Source organism: Ursus americanus, chromosome X, assembly GCF_024610735.1.
Source record: "Ursus americanus isolate L20-20 chromosome X, mUrsAme1.1.p, whole genome shotgun sequence".
Taxonomy (NCBI): domain Eukaryota; kingdom Metazoa; phylum Chordata; class Mammalia; order Carnivora; family Ursidae; genus Ursus; species Ursus americanus.
In genome coordinates this window covers 42,758,684-42,776,061 of record NC_142164.1, presented here as the reverse complement: position 1 = coordinate 42,776,061, position 17,378 = coordinate 42,758,684, and the positions used below count along the sequence as shown (strand labels likewise).

The window sequence follows — 17,378 nt, the reverse complement described above, 5'->3', positions numbered from 1 at the left end:
CCATCTAGATCTTTCCTGAGCCTGCTGACTTGTCAGCCTCAGTGATATTAAAGGCACGCTGCAAAATACTTGCTTTGAAATTTAGAAACAAATTTTATTTAAGATCTGAAATACAATTCCTAAAATATCAACTTCTCCAGAAAACCGTGGCTACACAATAATGCATTGCCTCTATCATGTTAGAACGTGCATTAGACTCAAATACAAAAACCATGAAACAAATCACCATCCTTCAACAATTTGAGCAAAGATAGAATGCCTAAGGAACAACATAGATGGACTTGCAGAGGATGGGCTGTTTTACTTCAAGCACCATAAAAAAAAAAGAGCACAAATGCATGGGTTTTCAGGTATATACATTAAGTTGAACCTTTGGCACTAGGAATCAGGGCATTTTATCACGTAGCATTAACACATATTAGAAAATTGTGTAGTGTCAAAGGGATAGAACCACCAGCATTCAAGCAATGTTGTCAACTAGGCAATAAAATGTTCTACTGAATGTTTCTTCTTTGTCTAATTACTGCGTACACTGGTAGCAACTTTGAAATGAGAAAAGGAGCTTGCACTCCTTTCATTTTCTGTTTAAAACAAAACAGAAAACAAACTGAAACATAAGCCCTGTTATACATTAACAATTTTAAAGAACATCAATTATACAAGAAAAAGACTAAGAACAAAAAGAGTGTTTACAGATACCAGACATAACAGCGAGTGGTCAGTAGACCCTCACAGGGCTTTGCGGTGGTACTCAGCCGAAGCCACTTTGTAATCACTGGCAGTAAACAGAGATGCAGCATTCTTTGCCAGATATTTTAGGAAATCATGCAAATAGCCCAACAATAATGCAAGGCTCTTCTCATCAAGGGGCGTATACGCCAACATTGCTCCGATTCTTACAAATAATCTCAGTAGGTGTGGGGCGCCATAAACCTGGGACATTGGCGCATCAGGGTGAGCCAAAAGAATTTCTGCATACTGGGGCCTCTCAAATTTGTAGAGCAGCTGAGTGCCCAACATCACATTGAAATACTCTTTTATTCCTGCCACAACCTCATTAACCGCATATTCCTTATTATCAACATTTCCCTGCGACTTCTTGCAATTTGCATACTCTTCCAGAATGGCATCTACATTTTTCTTAGCAGGGAGTTGAAACAGCTGCTTCTGCCTGGTAACTAAGTCCCAGTCCTCAACAAGCCATGGTTTTAATTCTTCGGGAATCTTCACTTTAACTTCCATTCTATTCTTAAATGCCTCCTCACTTTCAACAGTGGGATCTGCCCGGGCCCTTTTCTTCCGAGGTGGCTGGGGTGCTTCACTGGTACTGCCACCATCTCCGTTTCCAGGAGTCTTCTGCTTGTTCTTTCTTGTCTTCCGCACGGATCCCGAAGGGGGGTTCTCTGCAGAGCGACCCCCCCATCTGCCTGGGAGAGCCGGTTCCAGATTCTTCTGCTGTGGACCAGCAGTCTTCTTTCCTGAGGAGGCCCCTCTCATCTTACTTCTCTGCATATTGCTTCTAGTTGGTTTTTTGAAGTTGTCTTCTTCTGCAGATTGTTGTCCACGAGTTTGAGAACCCTGCTTTCTGGAACTCATTCAACCCTGTTTTTATTCCAACCACTGTAATATATAAAGGATTTTACCTGGTTGTTTTCTTTTGTGACCTTTACATGCACTGCTTCATAAAGGCCCACCAAGTAAAACCCAAGCTATTCTCTTGGAATTTGGATTTCAAATCCTAGTTCAGGATCATTAAGTGACTTACTACCTCCACCCTCTCTCTGATCTTCACTACCAACCACTACTCTCACCCTATCCGATCACTCATCAGACTTGCCCATAAGTTAGTTTTTTGGTGCCACTCTAAAGGCAGGAATATAATTTTGGAAAAAGGATGAATTAAATGGAAAAGAAATGGCAGAAGGCAGCAGAATTGAAATTAAAGACTCTGAACAGGAGAAATGACAAGATGAAAGAAATAAGAAAGATTAGTTGACTGGAGGCAAAATGAGTAACAGTAAATGTTTTTGTAGAAGTCCAGGTACGCCCGAACTAGGGTGATGACAGAGTCAAGAGAAACCAAATCTAGAACTTGGTAAATGAAGAGGGAGGAGTCAAAGGTGGCTCTGTAATTTTAAGCCTGGGTAATTAATGAATTAATAAAAACACTGATTTTAATGGTTAGTTTAGAATCAGCAATAAAGTAATAGGAAATAAATAATTCATGCATTCAGTTAGTAGACATATATTAATGCGTATCTGCTTTGGGACAGATACTATGCTCGGTGCTAGGGATTCAAATATCTAAAATGGCAATTAAAAAACGAGGTTAGTACAATGACAGTTATAGGCACAGAGTACTTTAGAGCAAACAAGAAATGGTACATGACACCACTTTCAGTATTAGCTTGTTGGAGGAGGTGATAATCAGTGAGGGAGAAGTCAGTGATGACTCCCAGGTTTTGGGAATGGGTGATTAGGTCATTAATATTATCACCAAATGAGACTGCATCTAAAGAAAGAGGAAGTGGATTAAAGAAGAAAGAAGTTCAGTACTGGATCTACTAAGTGTGAGGTGTACAGTTGGACGTTTAATTTTAGAGCTCAGGTGAAGGTCAGAGCCAGAAACAGAGATCTGAGAGTAATCATCATACAGCTGCTACTGGAAGCTATGAAAGCCATCAAAATCATTCATGGAGAGAAGAGGAAGAAAAACTGAACCAAGGTATGAAATTCTGGAAAAACCTAAGAAGAATGATATTTAAGGGGTGAGGAGAGAGACCAAAAACACAACAAAAATGGTCAGAGCAGCCGTAGAAGAATTAGGAGAATGTTATTTTGGAAGCCAAAGAAGTTGAGAGTTTTAAGAAGGGCAAGGGATAATATTCAGTATAAAATGCAGCAGAGAGAACTAGTAAGCTAAAGATGAAAAAATAGTGTTCTATGGTTCTTAGAGTGTGACAGACAAAACAATTTTTCTGACTTACATAATCCTCTTCCTTCTTTCCCTTCCAAGAACTCCTAGTGTTTTCCCAGATGGAACCTCCTAGATCTCCTGGGATGGTCTGGAAGGATGAGGTGGGAGACACAACCTAGAAAGGAAAACAGGTATCTGCAATGAAGATGAACTGTTGTGAAATAATACAGAAAAAATAAAAGAAATCTAATTTTTGACCATGTGGTTTACAACTGTAATAACACAGAAAATATATGAGCTCTGCTGTTAGACATACTTTTGCTTCAATTAGGCTCTCCCATTTATAAATTGTGAGGACTTGGGCAAGATGTGTAAGCTGTTAGCCTTTTTCTCATTGATGGAATGAGGCAAAACTATCCCTTGACTTCACAGGTTCTTCTTCAGAACTTCATAAATACAATTTGGCTAAACAGCTAGCACAGTATCTTGCAGGAATACATGTGAATATGAATACAAAGATATTCACTGCAGTGGTGTTTTTAATACTGAAGGCATAGAAACACCTAAATACTCATCAATAGGGAAATGGCACTACAGATTATGTATGCACACTATGGAAGAACACTCAAATGAATTAAGCCGAGAACCATGTACAAATACGGAAAGATGCTCGTCTACATTATCAGGTAAACGGGCATAATGGATAAAATGTACAATACCGAAGAGAGAGCACAGGTCGAGAAATAACTACCAGTCCTATAGTTGTTAGGCACAGTGAGTGTGATCAAATTCCTGTTTTAAACTGGTATGTATAAATGCATAGGGAAAGTATCTAGATGAATCAATACCAGACTGTTAAAATGAGGGTAACCTCTGGGAAAAAATGAGGGACGATGGTGCATCAGCCCTAAACCCGGTTTCTCTGGTAACTAGGACTTTCACCCATATAAAAAGCCCCTCGGCCAATCCCTAGCCCTTAAAACAATGTGAGCAGGTGTCAGGGAAGCCTTGAGGGGGAAAATAAGAGGTAAGAAACGCAAGACAACTAGAGCCTTGAATCAGGGAAACCAGTTATTGGGAAAAGAGGCCTGAGAGCCAGAGCTTTCACTAAGCAAACGGTATCCTTTCACTGAAAGGACACAAAGATCTGCATAAAAAAAAAAAAGGGCAAAGGTGGTCCTCAGAGAGTATCAAAATCTGTGAATACGGATACTGACCCTGTGGGAATCAGAAACCTTCTGCCTGACAAGAAACAACAATTGTTGGAGAGGATGTGGAGAAAGGGGATCCCTCCTACATTGTTGGTGGGAATGCAAGTTGGTACAGCCACTCTGGAAAACAGTGTGGAGGTCCCTTAAAAAGTTAAAAATTGAGCTACCCTATGATCCAGCCATTGCACTACTGGGTATTTACCCCAAAGATACAGACGTAGTGAAGAGAAGGGCCATATGCACCCCAATGTTCATAGCAGCAATGTCCACAATAGCTAAATTGTGGAAGGAGCCGAGATGCCCTTCAACAGATGACTGGATTAAGAAGTTGTGGTCCATATATACAATGGAATATTACTCAGCTATCAGAAAGAACGAGTTCTCAACATTTGCTACAACATGGACAGCACTGGAGGAGATAATGCTAAGTGAAATAAGTCAAGCAGAGAAAGACAACTATCATATGATTTCTCTCATCTATGGAACATAAGAACTAGGATGATCGGTAGGGGAAGAAAGGGATAAAGAAAGGGGGGGTAATCAGAAGGGGGAATGAAACATGAGAGACTATGGACTATGAGAAACAAACTGAGGACTTCAGAGGGGAGGGGGGTGGGGGAATGGGATAGACCGGTGATGGGTGGTAAGGAGGGCACGTATTGCATGGTGCACTGGGTGTTATACACAACTAATGAATCATCGAGCCTTACATCGGAAACCGGGGATGTACTGTATGGTGACTAACATAATAAAAAATCATTAAAAAAAAAAAAAAAAGAAAGAAACCTTCTGCCTGAGAGGGATAAACAGACACATCTGTGAAGGATTAGACAGTGGCAAGTGTGTTATGGCATTACTCTGTAAGCTATTGAGCTTACAAAATGGATGTTTCTAAAAAAATATTCATTGTGACCCGGACAGAAGGGGACACAGTATCTGAGGGTATCAATACTTTTAAGTAATATAGGTGAAATTCAGAAAACCCACCTCAGAGCTAATACAGTGCAGAGTTTCCACAAAACAAAGGGGATAGTTACAATACCAACTAAAGAAAGCAAGATGGCTCAGTGCCAGCCAGACTGTGTAAAACAGAAGTGAGGCCAGGCTAGGCTGGATGGGAAGTATTTTGGAAGTCTCACAGTTATCAGCAATTCCTTACTGAGGAGGAACTTGAAAATGACAGCTGAACCTACTGTACATCCTCGGCATTGATCACATATATTCATTCATAGGAAAACTACAAAAAGGAACTCTACCTGGTTCTAATTAACTGGGTGAGTTCTATCATTCTCTATAAATTCTTCCATCACTCATATAAAGTCTCAAAGAAGTATCTGACATTATACAGAAAAATACCTGCACAAGTCAAGTCTGTGACCAGTGAATAAAGCCACGGAAATAGCCTTTATAAAGTTGTCTCAGTACCTTTATTTTCATCTGAGTATCCTACAGATCAAACAAGCAACTATTACTACCTGGAAGTCAGAAGCCAGACATCAGAAGAGAATACCTGTCCTTTTGATGTCTGGCTCCTACTTGTAATGCAAGTTTCTGGATAGCTTTCCACTTTGTACCTCCCTTCCCAGTTTAACACTGTTCCATGATCAATGACAGATGTGCTGTGCACATTTGTTTAAAAAGTTTGCACTACAGATTACTTAATTTGGGGCCATTTTAAACTTGTTTTGCCAGCCTGTCTTGAGTTTCAGGCTTTATTAACGTTGTTTACTGGCTTAGTATACCTACTCTTTGCTCCCATTATGCTCTTTCCCTTGTCGCCATCTAAATACCACAGAAGTCTTCTTTCCTCCTTAAATCTCCAACCCCAGTCCACGTTTCTCTCCCATCTCCAATACCATATGAAGCGGACGTCAGTACTCCAGTTTAGTATTTACATGTCTCATGTTGGTTCTGCTTATAGAACTACACCATTAATCTATGTGCCACAGGTCTGTGTTACACATAGCACATGTATTTTGGAGCAGCACTTAGGTCCCTGGTGGGTATACAACAGAGAATCAAAGTGAGGAAGTGATCCAACACATGAAGAAAATGGAGGCACAAATTAGGGACGAGTCATCAAATATTTCCCCACTTGTTTTCTACAGGTCAGCTCTAGGGATAGGCCAGACATTGAGAAAACACATTTGTAGGTTTGCCCTAGTTTTCTAAATTTCAGTATGAACACTTATTTAAACAGAATTGAGCTTAAACTGGTTACCAAATCTTAACCTTCCCTTTTAAAGAACTTGGTATCACTACTATTTTTCCCATGTAACATAATACAGTAGATCTTGAGAGCTGTGTATTTCATCAAATGGTTATGCCTTAATCTAACCACCCTCAATGGAAGTGATTCCTCTTCAATTTACCCTGCAGTAACGATTACATTTTTGTCCTCATTTCCTATTATTTAATATTTCCAGTTGCAGATTTAGCGGGTCAAGAGGTAATAACACGTTGCCAAATTACTTCCCCCAGGCTGTACCAGTTTCCAACCTTACAAGTAGTGTATAAAACTATCACTTATACTCTGGTCAGCAGTGGCTAGGCTCATTTACAAAATTTGATAAAATGTTTAGTTGTTCAGTCATTAGACGTGCTTTAACATTTAAAAAGCATCTATTGGGGGCACCTGGGTGGCACAGCGGTTAAGCATCTGCCTTTGGCTCAGGGTGTGATCCCGGCGTTATGGGATCGAGCCTCACATCAGGCTCTTCTGCTATGAGCCTGCTTCTTCCTCTCCCACTCCCCCTGCTTGTGTTCCCTCTCTCGCTGGCTGTCTCTATCTCTGTCGAATAAATAAAATCTTAAAAAAAAATAAAAAGCATCTATTGGCTATATAGGCTTTTGTCATGTGCCCATTCAGTTGGCTCTTAGTGATTTTATCAGTCTGGGGCAAATATTTCCCTTAGTGTTTTTATAGTGCTTGATGTTAAGATTTTAAAGTTTTATATAATGAAATGCCAGTTTTCCCTTCCACTGTTAAAAGATGTCATTTTAATGGAGGTTTTAGATTCTTAATCCATCCAGAATTTATTTTGTAAGTTACAAAATGAAAATCCGCACTTTTTCCCCAAGTAGTTAATTCTGTGGCACCATTCATGGATAATCTTTCCTTTACATACGTATAAATTCCAAAATACATAAAGACGGGGGGGATTCTCCCTTAACCTCCCCTCCCCAATCCCAGAATGGCCGTGTAAGCTTTCAAATCTTATGTGCATATTCACATAAATACATAACCTTCAAAACTAAATATCTATTTTATATTTGATTTGGCAAAGGTGAGACATATTGCCCCACACCTTTTCTCACTCTGTCATGGGCATCTTTCTGTCCACACATACCTAGCTCATTCTTTTTAATATCCACATTACTCTATAATCTCTATGTGTCAGAATTTAACCACTCCCTTACTAATTAACATTTAGGTTGTTCCCAATACTTCATTATTACAGAAATGCTGTAATAGTCCTAAGTGTACAAATTATTAGAGCATTAGGGATTTCAGGACTATTCTCTTCAAAGGACTGGTGTACTTACAACTTCGATGAGATAGAGGGAAATTCAATTTGTAAAGAACCGCTTTAATTTGTACTCCCAGCAAAAACGTTAAAGTTCATTCACCTACACGGGATAAACATCTTTTTGAAAAAATTTTTTTGCTTATCTAGTAAGTAGTAATACCATTGAGCATCTTCCACATTCATGTGTATGTTTTTCTTATGTGAATATTTTTGTTCTCTTTTATACCAGGCGTTTGCTTCCTTTATTGATTTCTAATAATTAAATCCTAAGTATTCTTGGGTGTGTTGGAAACATTTTTTCCCAGACTCATTTTCCTTCTCTGGGTGTGTGTGTGTGTGTGTGTGTGTTTGTGTATATATAATCACACAGACAAATATGTCAACCTTTTCCTTTGTGAACTCTGGCATTTACGTCACACCTAAGGAAAACGCTCCCAAATCGATATTCTAAAAATGGTTTCCTATATTTCTTGGTATTTCTATAGTTTCTTCCAAATATATAACTTTTTCTATTATTATTAAAGAGGTCATCCTTTCCCCACTGATTTCAAACGCTATTATAGAACATTCTAAACTCCTAGATGTACATGGGTTTTTTAAGTTACCCTCTTCCCAATGATTTCTGATTATTCAATTTTTAAAGGTTATCACTATTTCTAGGTCATCTGTTCTGTCATAGTGCTACCTGCTCTCACACCAGTATCACATTGGTTTAATTATCATAAAGACATACATGTTGCCCTAGAATAACACTTGTAAATGGTTTCCAAGGATGTCTGATGCATTCTTTGAAGTAGCAAACACTGGAGTCAACCGACTATCACTAGTGATTTGGAAAGATAAAATGTGGTTTATCCCTAATACGGATTATCATGCTAGTTAAAACAATACCACTGTGAAAGCAATCAAATAGAATTCTATGAATGGACATGAAGACATCCAAGATAATTCGCTGAATAAAAAGAGCAAATTGCAAAAACAATACGTATAGCGTGATACCATATTTATGTAAAAGAAAACACAAAACGTTATTATATATATATATATATCCATGTATGTTTTTAAACAGGTACATAATTTAGAGATCTAGAAGAAAACAGAAGTGAGAATAGAGGTTAACTCTGGAGAGAATTGGAGGTGAAGAAATGGAAACCTGAGCCTACTCCATAATTTACACCTTTTCATTATAAGAATAATATATTCACATATTAATTACATGACTAAAAATCTGTATTAAAATACACATACTTAAAATTCAATGATTTTCTGATCTATTCTTATCCTTAGATCTCATACACAGCTGGACTTTTCAGTAAATTATCACTGTGTGTATTTTGTAGGCATACCAGACTGGTTCCCCTCCCCCCTTCTAAATTCTGCCCTTTCTTGGAGGCGCAGGTCAAGGTCCTTTTCCTTTGAGGCTTTCTCCATTTCAGGATACCCTGGACCTTGCCTTCTCTGAGCTCCCACTGGCCTAACAGCCCACTTCCCTCCCTTTTGCCCTTAATCATTCTCCAAATGGCCTCCTGTAAAGGGATTTTGTGCCTACCCATCTATTGTATCTTTTCCACCAGGGCAGCGCCCTCCTCTGCAACCCAGATTTCAGAAGAGAAAAAAAAGTAGAAGGAAAATATAGTGACTCCATGGGAAAAACGAAGTGTGTCACAAATGAAGTGTGAACAAAATCGCCTATGGTTTGTTGGAATAAACCTTTAAATACACATATACCATGCCAGTTACATTTACATCCATTCTCTTCTGGATCTTGGAAAACTTCCTTTATGTTTAACATATTTTTTGAGTCTGAGACAAAGGAGGAATGACACAAAAACTGTTAGCCGACTGAATATGGTTATGATTTCCTAGTTAAAATTATAGCTCCTGGAAATTCCCTTGTAAATAAGTATGATCAATATACTCAATTTCTTTCTAGATTGTTAGGACAAGCCAGAAGTCTTAATTTCAGAATTCAGTTCTAGTGGTAACTGCTGCTTCTGGAAAATCAGGAAAGAAACCAACAGTATTAATTTTTTTACATTTCCAAACAGAAGAATCCACTGCTTTTAGAAGTTTAAGAGTGTATGTGTGGGTAAACCAGGATGTACCAGAAGTATTAATAGAACCATAATTATTATTAAAGCAAACACTTGTATGTGCCAAGCACTGTCCTGTTACTTTACATGTAATCCCTTCAAAAATCCTATGAAGTAAGAACTATTATCATCTTTATTTTACACATGAGGATATTCAGGGACAAAGGGAGATAAGTATCTTGCGCAGGATCACATAGTAAGTGGCAGAGTCAGAATTCAAATGAGGGAAGTCAGTATTTGCTTTCAGCCACTTAATTATGCTGTATATGAGATGCCACAAACTTTTTAAAGAATAATTAATATATATATATATATGGAACTAACTCTAGGGTATCAATTGTAGTATCTTTTATCAAAGAATGTAAGATTATACAGTCCTCTGTTGTTTGGGCACTTGCTATACTGGAAGCACCCATCCTTTCCTTCTTAGAATTTAGAGTGCTTTCCCAGAAAGGTGCTTATTAATCTTCAAAATATTCCTGGACAGTTAGGAAGGTTATGTGGAATTATCTTGTTTGAGAATTGAGGCCAGGAGAAGGGAGGCACTTACCCAGATTCTGTAATCAGGGATGGTTCTGCAATCAGGATCAGATCTTCTGATCCTTACTACACAGCAAACTTAGCTTTTCTGATGATGGCCTGGAAGGTCAAAGAAAGGGACAGAAAAGGACATAAAGTAAAAAAGATATGAGATCCTTTATTTTCCCTCCATCAACCAATGCATTTTATCACACACAAAGGACACCATAGCTGATAAACAATGTACAAATGTTTCTTTTTCCTTTCTTGTGGCTGTATTTTCAAAATTACTTTATTGTACATTTATCTTTATTTTTGATAAAGCAATTGTCTTTTTTTATTTTACGAAGGGTAATTTCAAATGAATAAAAACATAGAAGGAAGAATATTATAAACCTATACCCATCACCCAGCTTCAACAATTACCAACTGAAGGCCATCTTGTTTCATCTATAACCCCACCCACTGCTCCCCCCCACTCCGATTTTTTTTTTAAGCTCACCGAATAGCTGATTTTCTGCATTTTATTATGGAAAATGTCAAACATATACCAAAGAAGACGGAATAATATAAGGAACCCCGTGTGCCCCATCACTCAAATCAAACAATTATTAACTTAGGACCAGGTTCGTTTCATCTATACCCCTCCCCACTTCCCCCTACCGCTGAGATTATTCTGAAGCAAATCCCAGTCATCAACGTATCTGAAGTCATTCCCAGACATTTTATTACTTAATCCGCAATATTTTCCTATATATCTCTACAAGATAAAGATAATTTGAAAACATAACCATTAATGCCATTATAACGTCTTAAAAATCGACATCAATTCCTTAAACCATCAAATCCGTCTTCAAATTTTCCCGATGCATCTTAAACAGGTTTTCTTTTTTTTTACTTCATGTGTTCGAATCAGGATCCAAACAAGGCCTACTCATCGCATGTGGTTCATCTCCTGATCGCTCTCGTTCTCCATCTCCCCCCACCCCCGCCTTTTAAACTTTTCAATATGGAAAATTCCAATCCCCGCTATTTTGAGCAAATTCTCAAATAGTATATTATTTCATCCGTAAAAACTGATGTATCTCTTTTATAGCTCGAATTTCCTATAGGAAAGAATTTGACGGGCAGGAAAAACACTATAACGAACGAATTTACATAATTTATGTTTTTTTCTCATTCTGTTACGCGGGTTTTTCACTCCACAATAATAGCGAATAGCTTTCGGAACCAGGATTGGTATTAAGTATCTTATACGCACTAATACACAGTACAAGCCTCTGAGGTACACGTCTCTGAGGTAGATACTATTATTATCACCATTTTACAAACATGGAAACCGAGACACTGAAAGAACAGGAGCCAGCCCAAGCTGGGCGTTGGCGACTAGGAATTTGAACGCAGCTCTGCCCAACTGTGAAGCCATTAGTTAATCTTCTCAATATATGCGACGATAAAAAGAAATCGTCAACCCTTTCACCCCACCCCCACCCCGAAACCTGAAACGAGAATCCAGTTCTTTCCAGCAGCCGACGTGTGATCACAGCCGTCCCTCCAACCGCCATAGTAAAGCCAGGTTTCTCTGGCAACTGATATCCATAGGCAGACACGTCACCCTGGAGGCGGGCTTATGGCCTCCAGCCAATCACAATCGTCTTGTCTAAGTTTTAGAATGTTCCATAACCAAATGATTGGACGAGGCCTAACACGTCAGCGATGACACTTCGCCGCAGTAAAGGCGGGTGCTAGCAACCTGCTTCTTCATGGTTAAGGCTTGAAGCAAGCCAATCATCTTTCTCCTTTAGTGCGGACTCTGGCCAATGACGCTCGTCCTCTTAGGTTCTTAGCCCGCCCCCCAAAAGCGCGACAGCCGTTGGGTCATAAGTCTATAGGGCAGGGTGTTCACGTGGCCTATTTTCACGACCCAGAGTTCCTCTGACCAGAGGTTTTTTTTTTTCCTGCAGGGAGGCATTATGGGTTTTTTTTTTCCACTGGGAAAGGAAGTGTCTACGTGGCCTGCGGAAACAGGATGGGCGGAAATGAGCTAAGGTTCCCGCGAGTGGGGAAGCGCGAGGTCAAATTTGGGGCCACGCCCCCCAACCTCTTGCGCAATTGTCGGAGTAAAAAAAATAAAAGCGGAGCGGGGGGTTTTAATAAGTGTGTTGGGGTGGTGGGTGTGTGGGGGCGTGATGTTGGGGCCCGTGTGTTTGTGCGCGGACGATCTCGCGTAGCCTTGGGGTTGGGATGTGTGCGCGGCAGCCCTCGTGGCGTCGCTGGTGGTGGGTGTGCGCAGGCGTGCGCCCCTAGCGTTGGGGCCCGTGTGTGTCCCGTAGCGGGGGCGTGCGTGTGTGTGCGCGCACATGTGTATCTGCGTGTGTGCGTGCCCGCGCGCTGTGTACGGAATGGTCTCTACTTTTGTATTAGTTTGAAAATTGTTCTGATGAAAAGGAAAATGAGTCAAGGCGACTATAAGCAATAAAGAACCTTTGCCAGAAATATTTTGGCCTCTCCTATCGATTTAATTTTCAGACCCCAAAAATACACTTTCTTCCCACGTTTTTCTCTGTTGCCAAAATTCTGTTCTAAACCATAGCCCTCCAATAATTAAGAGTCAAACGCTCCCATCCCCATATTAGCAATTCCAAGGTGGCGCTTCTTCCTGTTCCCTGGTATTCTCTCCCTCCCCCCTCCAAAGTTGCCTGCCATTCTCTTGGCACAAACACAATTTTCTGCTGGTAATATACGTTATAGCCTTCCCCTCCAGTCTCTCTCTCTCTATACACACACACTCGGAATTTCTGCAGGGACTGAGGCTCTCTTACCTTTTTGTCCTGATCTCCAAGCACAGTGCCCTTCAGACAAGTAGGCACTCAGCTAGTTTTCCAGAAAGTTCTCTGGGTGAGGTTTATACCTCTTGAGTCTGCCACTAGATGCCACCAAATCCCAGCAAAGGATTGGCTGTTTAGTCCCTGGAATTATGGGATTTTGTTCCCCCCTTTCTGATTTGTTGAACTCCACAATGTATAGGGATCATGTATATCTTTCATTGCTAAGAAAAAAATCAAATTAACTTTTGTAAATAGCCCAACCAGGCAGAGGACTATGGCCCTAGATCCAAATGTTTTTCCTTGTTTCTTCTTAAAAAAAAATTCCCCCCTCTCTTCATTCCTTCTTGCATTTTGCGGGGTCAGAATTGATGAATGACTCCAGGCACTGATGCTGATGAAGATCTGAATCCTTTCTGTGCACCTTCTCTTCCAATCCTAACAACATTCCCCAGTGGAAAATATAGGTGGCTGTTTAGTCAATAAAGACAGATAAAAACTTAGATCCTGGTATTTTTTTTTTAAAGATTTTATTTATTTATTTGACAGAGATAGAGACAGCCAGCGAGAGAGGGAACACAAGCAGGGGGAGTGGGAGAGGAAGAAGCAGGCTCATAGCAGAGGAGCCTGATGTGGGGCTCGATCCCATAACGCCGGGATCACGCCCTGAGCCGAAGGCAGATGCTTAACCGCTGTGCCACCCAGGCGCCCCTAGATCCTGGTATTGAAAACTGATCTTTTTCTCTTGAAATTTTTATTAAATATGTGTGTTTGCAGTGGTACTGCTACACTTTGTTATGTCTTTAGAGTTAGAGACCTACTTTTAATTCCCCACTTACTAGCTGTCAGACCTTGGGCAAACGATTTATGTTCTGTGATACTGTTTTCTTGCATGCTTTCTATATATTAGATGCTATGTCATATCCTTTACATGGATATTCTTTTATTCCTCACAAAACCTCATTAGATGGGTATGAATAAAACTCAAAAACCAAAATATATCTTTCAATTGCCAATCATATACACTTGTGTGCATGCATACATGTGCACACACACACACAGGGGATGGGGCAAGATTTAGAGATGTGGTTCTCAAAGAGTGTTTTCCAGACACACCAGTAGCATAATTATCACTTTTGGGGAACTTGTCAGAAATTCAGATGCTCAGGCCCCACCTCAAACCTAATGAATCAGAAATCCCGGGGCCAGGGTTTGGTTATTTGTGTTACACTGTGCTGGTGATTCCAGAGTACAATGAAGTTAAAACCATGGCTTTGGAAGGCAGAAATGCAATGCTGATATTTGTACACTCCACTAGAGGGTGCTACAGAATGTAAAGTGCAGTAATAAATGCTATGTTTATTGAGACACCCTGAATATTTTATCAAAAATTTTTGTCCTTTTTCATTGATGTATAGTTGACATACAATGTTATATTAGTTTCAGGTATGCAACATCCAGCATATTATCAGACCCATTTTAAGATTAAAAACTAATGTACAGAGGTGTTCAATTGTTTTTTTGGTGCATACCAATATGGGAGTCAGGATTTGAACTTTACCTGCTTCTGAAGCCCAGGCCCTTGACAGTACTCTGTTTTTCAGCTATCATAGCTTGTCTTTCTTTGCCTCAAAATACATTACAAATACCTTGTTCCCTGCTTTGGATAACATTGACTAGAGCGCCAAGAAGAGGACAGGAAAGCAAACCAAATTAGTGGAAATATTTTGATGATTTCATACCCTCCCTCATAGCTATTCTATAATAAGATATCATGTAAAGCTCATGAGTGTTTTCCTTCTTGCTTTTGTATTTCCCAAATGCTCTCTCTACCCTACACTTCTCTTTTTTCGTTTTTGTCTGAACCTTTTCTATGTGTGGGAGAGAAATAGGGTGGTGAGGAAACACAGTTGTTGAAAGCCTATTATGGGCCACACTATATAGCTCTATACACATTAATCCCAACAGGAGGCCTGTGAATTAGGTGATGATTATCATCATTTTATAGGTGATGAAAGTGAGTTCTGGAGACAATAATTATTTTTCTTTGGTCATACAACTAGTAAGTGGTGGAGTCTGGGTAATTCCTGGTATATCTGACAGTATTACCCTGCTAAACTTTCTGCTGCTCAGTTTTGAATCTTGTTTAGTTACGGTTTATGTAACTTTCATCATGTTCTTTAACTTTTCTGAGCCTCAGTTTTACCATGCATTAAGTGTATGCAACATCCAGCATATTATCAGTGGGAACATTAAGTGGGAAAAAATATTCCTATTTCATAGTGTTAGAGTTGCAGTATCCAAAACAGTAGCCATTAGACACATGGGTATTTCAATTTGAATTTAAGTTAAGTAAAATTAAAAATTCAGTTCCTCACTTGTACTAACCACATTTCAAGGGCTCAATAGTTACTTATGGCTCGTATTAGTACCATCTTGGACATCAACAGATACAGAACATCCCCACCATCCCAGTAAGCTCTATGGTACAGTGCTGATTTAGCATATATAAAGTATGTAAAAGGACTTAGCATAGTGTATAATTCATCCAAAAAAAGTGATTTCCTTTGCTCTTTCCTTTCAGCATTAGAGCTAGGTATGTTCTCCTGTTTTATTTACAGAGTCAGGAGAGGGGAGTAACTTACCCAATGTACTATAACAGAGGATATGTCCGGCATTGGGACCTACATCTCCTAGCTCTCACGCCAATATTCTCTCTAGTGGTCCCATCCTTATGTGCTACTCTGTTGAATGAGATCTCCAGGATGAGGATGTGAATAATGTGAATTAACTTTGGAGTCAGGGTAGTAGCAGAAAAAGACATAGGAACTGAATGCCTTCTATGTGCTAGTCAACACTGTGCTCAGTTCTTTACATTTATTATCTTAGGGAATCTTCACTGAAGCCCAGGGAAGTTAAAAACTCACTTCAAGTTGCCAACAAGTAAATGGCAGAGCAAACATTCAGACTTCTTTCTGACTCCAAAGCCCATGTTTTGTTTTGTCTTGTTTTTTTCATTATGCAATGCTACCCTCTCCAATGTGAAAACTCTCCTGCTCCTTCCATTTACTAAGTAGGATAAAGCTTCAGCAGATTACTGCTTCTTAGCGGGTCTTCAGAAAATGCAAGTTACTCTTCTTCCTTTTGCATTTATAGCTGAACCATTGTCTTCACAATCTGTTTCAACTGGAAGGGAAAGATAGCTTAAATTACTTTTTCTTTGGCTTCAAGACCCAAGTCCAGACAGAGAGTTTACCGTCCCAGCCTTCAGAGAGAACACCAAATGGCTCCAAGATTTCTACATTAATTTTCAAGGCTACCATTTGCTCATACAATGCCTTTGTGCTAATTAGAAACATGAGCCACCTGGGGGCAGACAAACTGTAGAGAAGTGTCCACTCCAGTGAAACAATGAGAAAAATACTTTTCTTTCTCATCGATGTTGGAGCTCCACTAGGGCAGTGGAAGAATGAATTTCAGCCTCTGCGTGTTCCCTCTCATTGGGTACTCCTGCCCTGCCTAACGGTGTCTGTTGCCCTTGCCTGGTGGCTAAGAGCCTTCCTAGGTCTGGAAGGTAGTGTCAGTCTTTTTTGGAGAGAGTAGATAGGGACACCAGTCATGGTGTCTGGATAGTAGGTGAAATTGTTGCGTTCTTAGGTTATTTTGATATTTTTTCATTTGGTTCTTACTACTTATTGGATGATTTTTAAGAGACTTTGGTTAATTTAAAAGTTAAAAACCTTAATATTTCAAGGCTAAGCAAAATGGTATTTCTTTAATAATAATGTTTTTCTATCTTTTTATACCTGCCTCATTCCATAGGGATTTCACAAACCAGTTCAGCAAATTATTCTGCATCAGTCTAGTTTGTTAGCCTATGACAGACAGGGCAAAGGATGGAAATAGTCATGGGAAAGTTTTATCCTTTTAAGATATTCTCTTCTAGCTCCTCTCTCCTCCTATAATCAACCCTCCCCTGCTTCAACTGACCCATCCGTTTAGTAGAAAGAGGTTACTTCAAATGACTGAGACCCTAAATCTAACCAATGTAGTCCTTGGGTGATCCTGCACATAATGCCTTGGTGTCCCCTTCCTGAGTCAGTAGTTTAGCATGCAATATGCTGAAATTTGTGGTTTTGTGAACCACAGGCTTTACTTGGAATCATCATGTTAAGTTATCCATGTTATACATCAACCAACAGCGATGAGGACTGATTTTCACCAGTGTATGTAGACTCCTATAATCTGATCATTGCCTCAAGTGGATGCCTTGAGCCAGTTTT

At 39.6% G+C, this 17,378-nt stretch overlaps 1 protein-coding gene across 2 annotated transcripts; it reads right to left on the bottom strand.

Annotated features, from left to right (window-relative positions):
* Nucleotides 1-316: 316 nt before the first annotated feature.
* On the bottom strand, nt 317-13,188 carry MORF4L2 (mortality factor 4 like 2). Of its 2 annotated transcripts, none has more exons than XM_045779400.2 (4): nt 13,093-13,188; nt 10,302-10,390; nt 2,988-3,092; nt 317-1,620 (listed from the first exon to the last, which is right to left on the bottom strand). In XM_045779400.2, exon 4 carries the CDS (start codon nt 1,594-1,596, stop codon nt 730-732), a length of 867 nt encoding a protein of 288 aa, XP_045635356.1. In that variant the 5' UTR covers nt 1,597-1,620; nt 2,988-3,092; nt 10,302-10,390; nt 13,093-13,188; the 3' UTR covers nt 317-729. The 2 variants fall into 2 exon arrangements, with proteins under 2 accessions (XP_045635356.1, XP_045635355.1); XM_045779399.2 differs by lacking the exon at nt 13,093-13,188 and adding an exon at nt 11,770-11,905.
* Between the last annotated feature and the right edge of the window lie 4,190 nt (nt 13,189-17,378).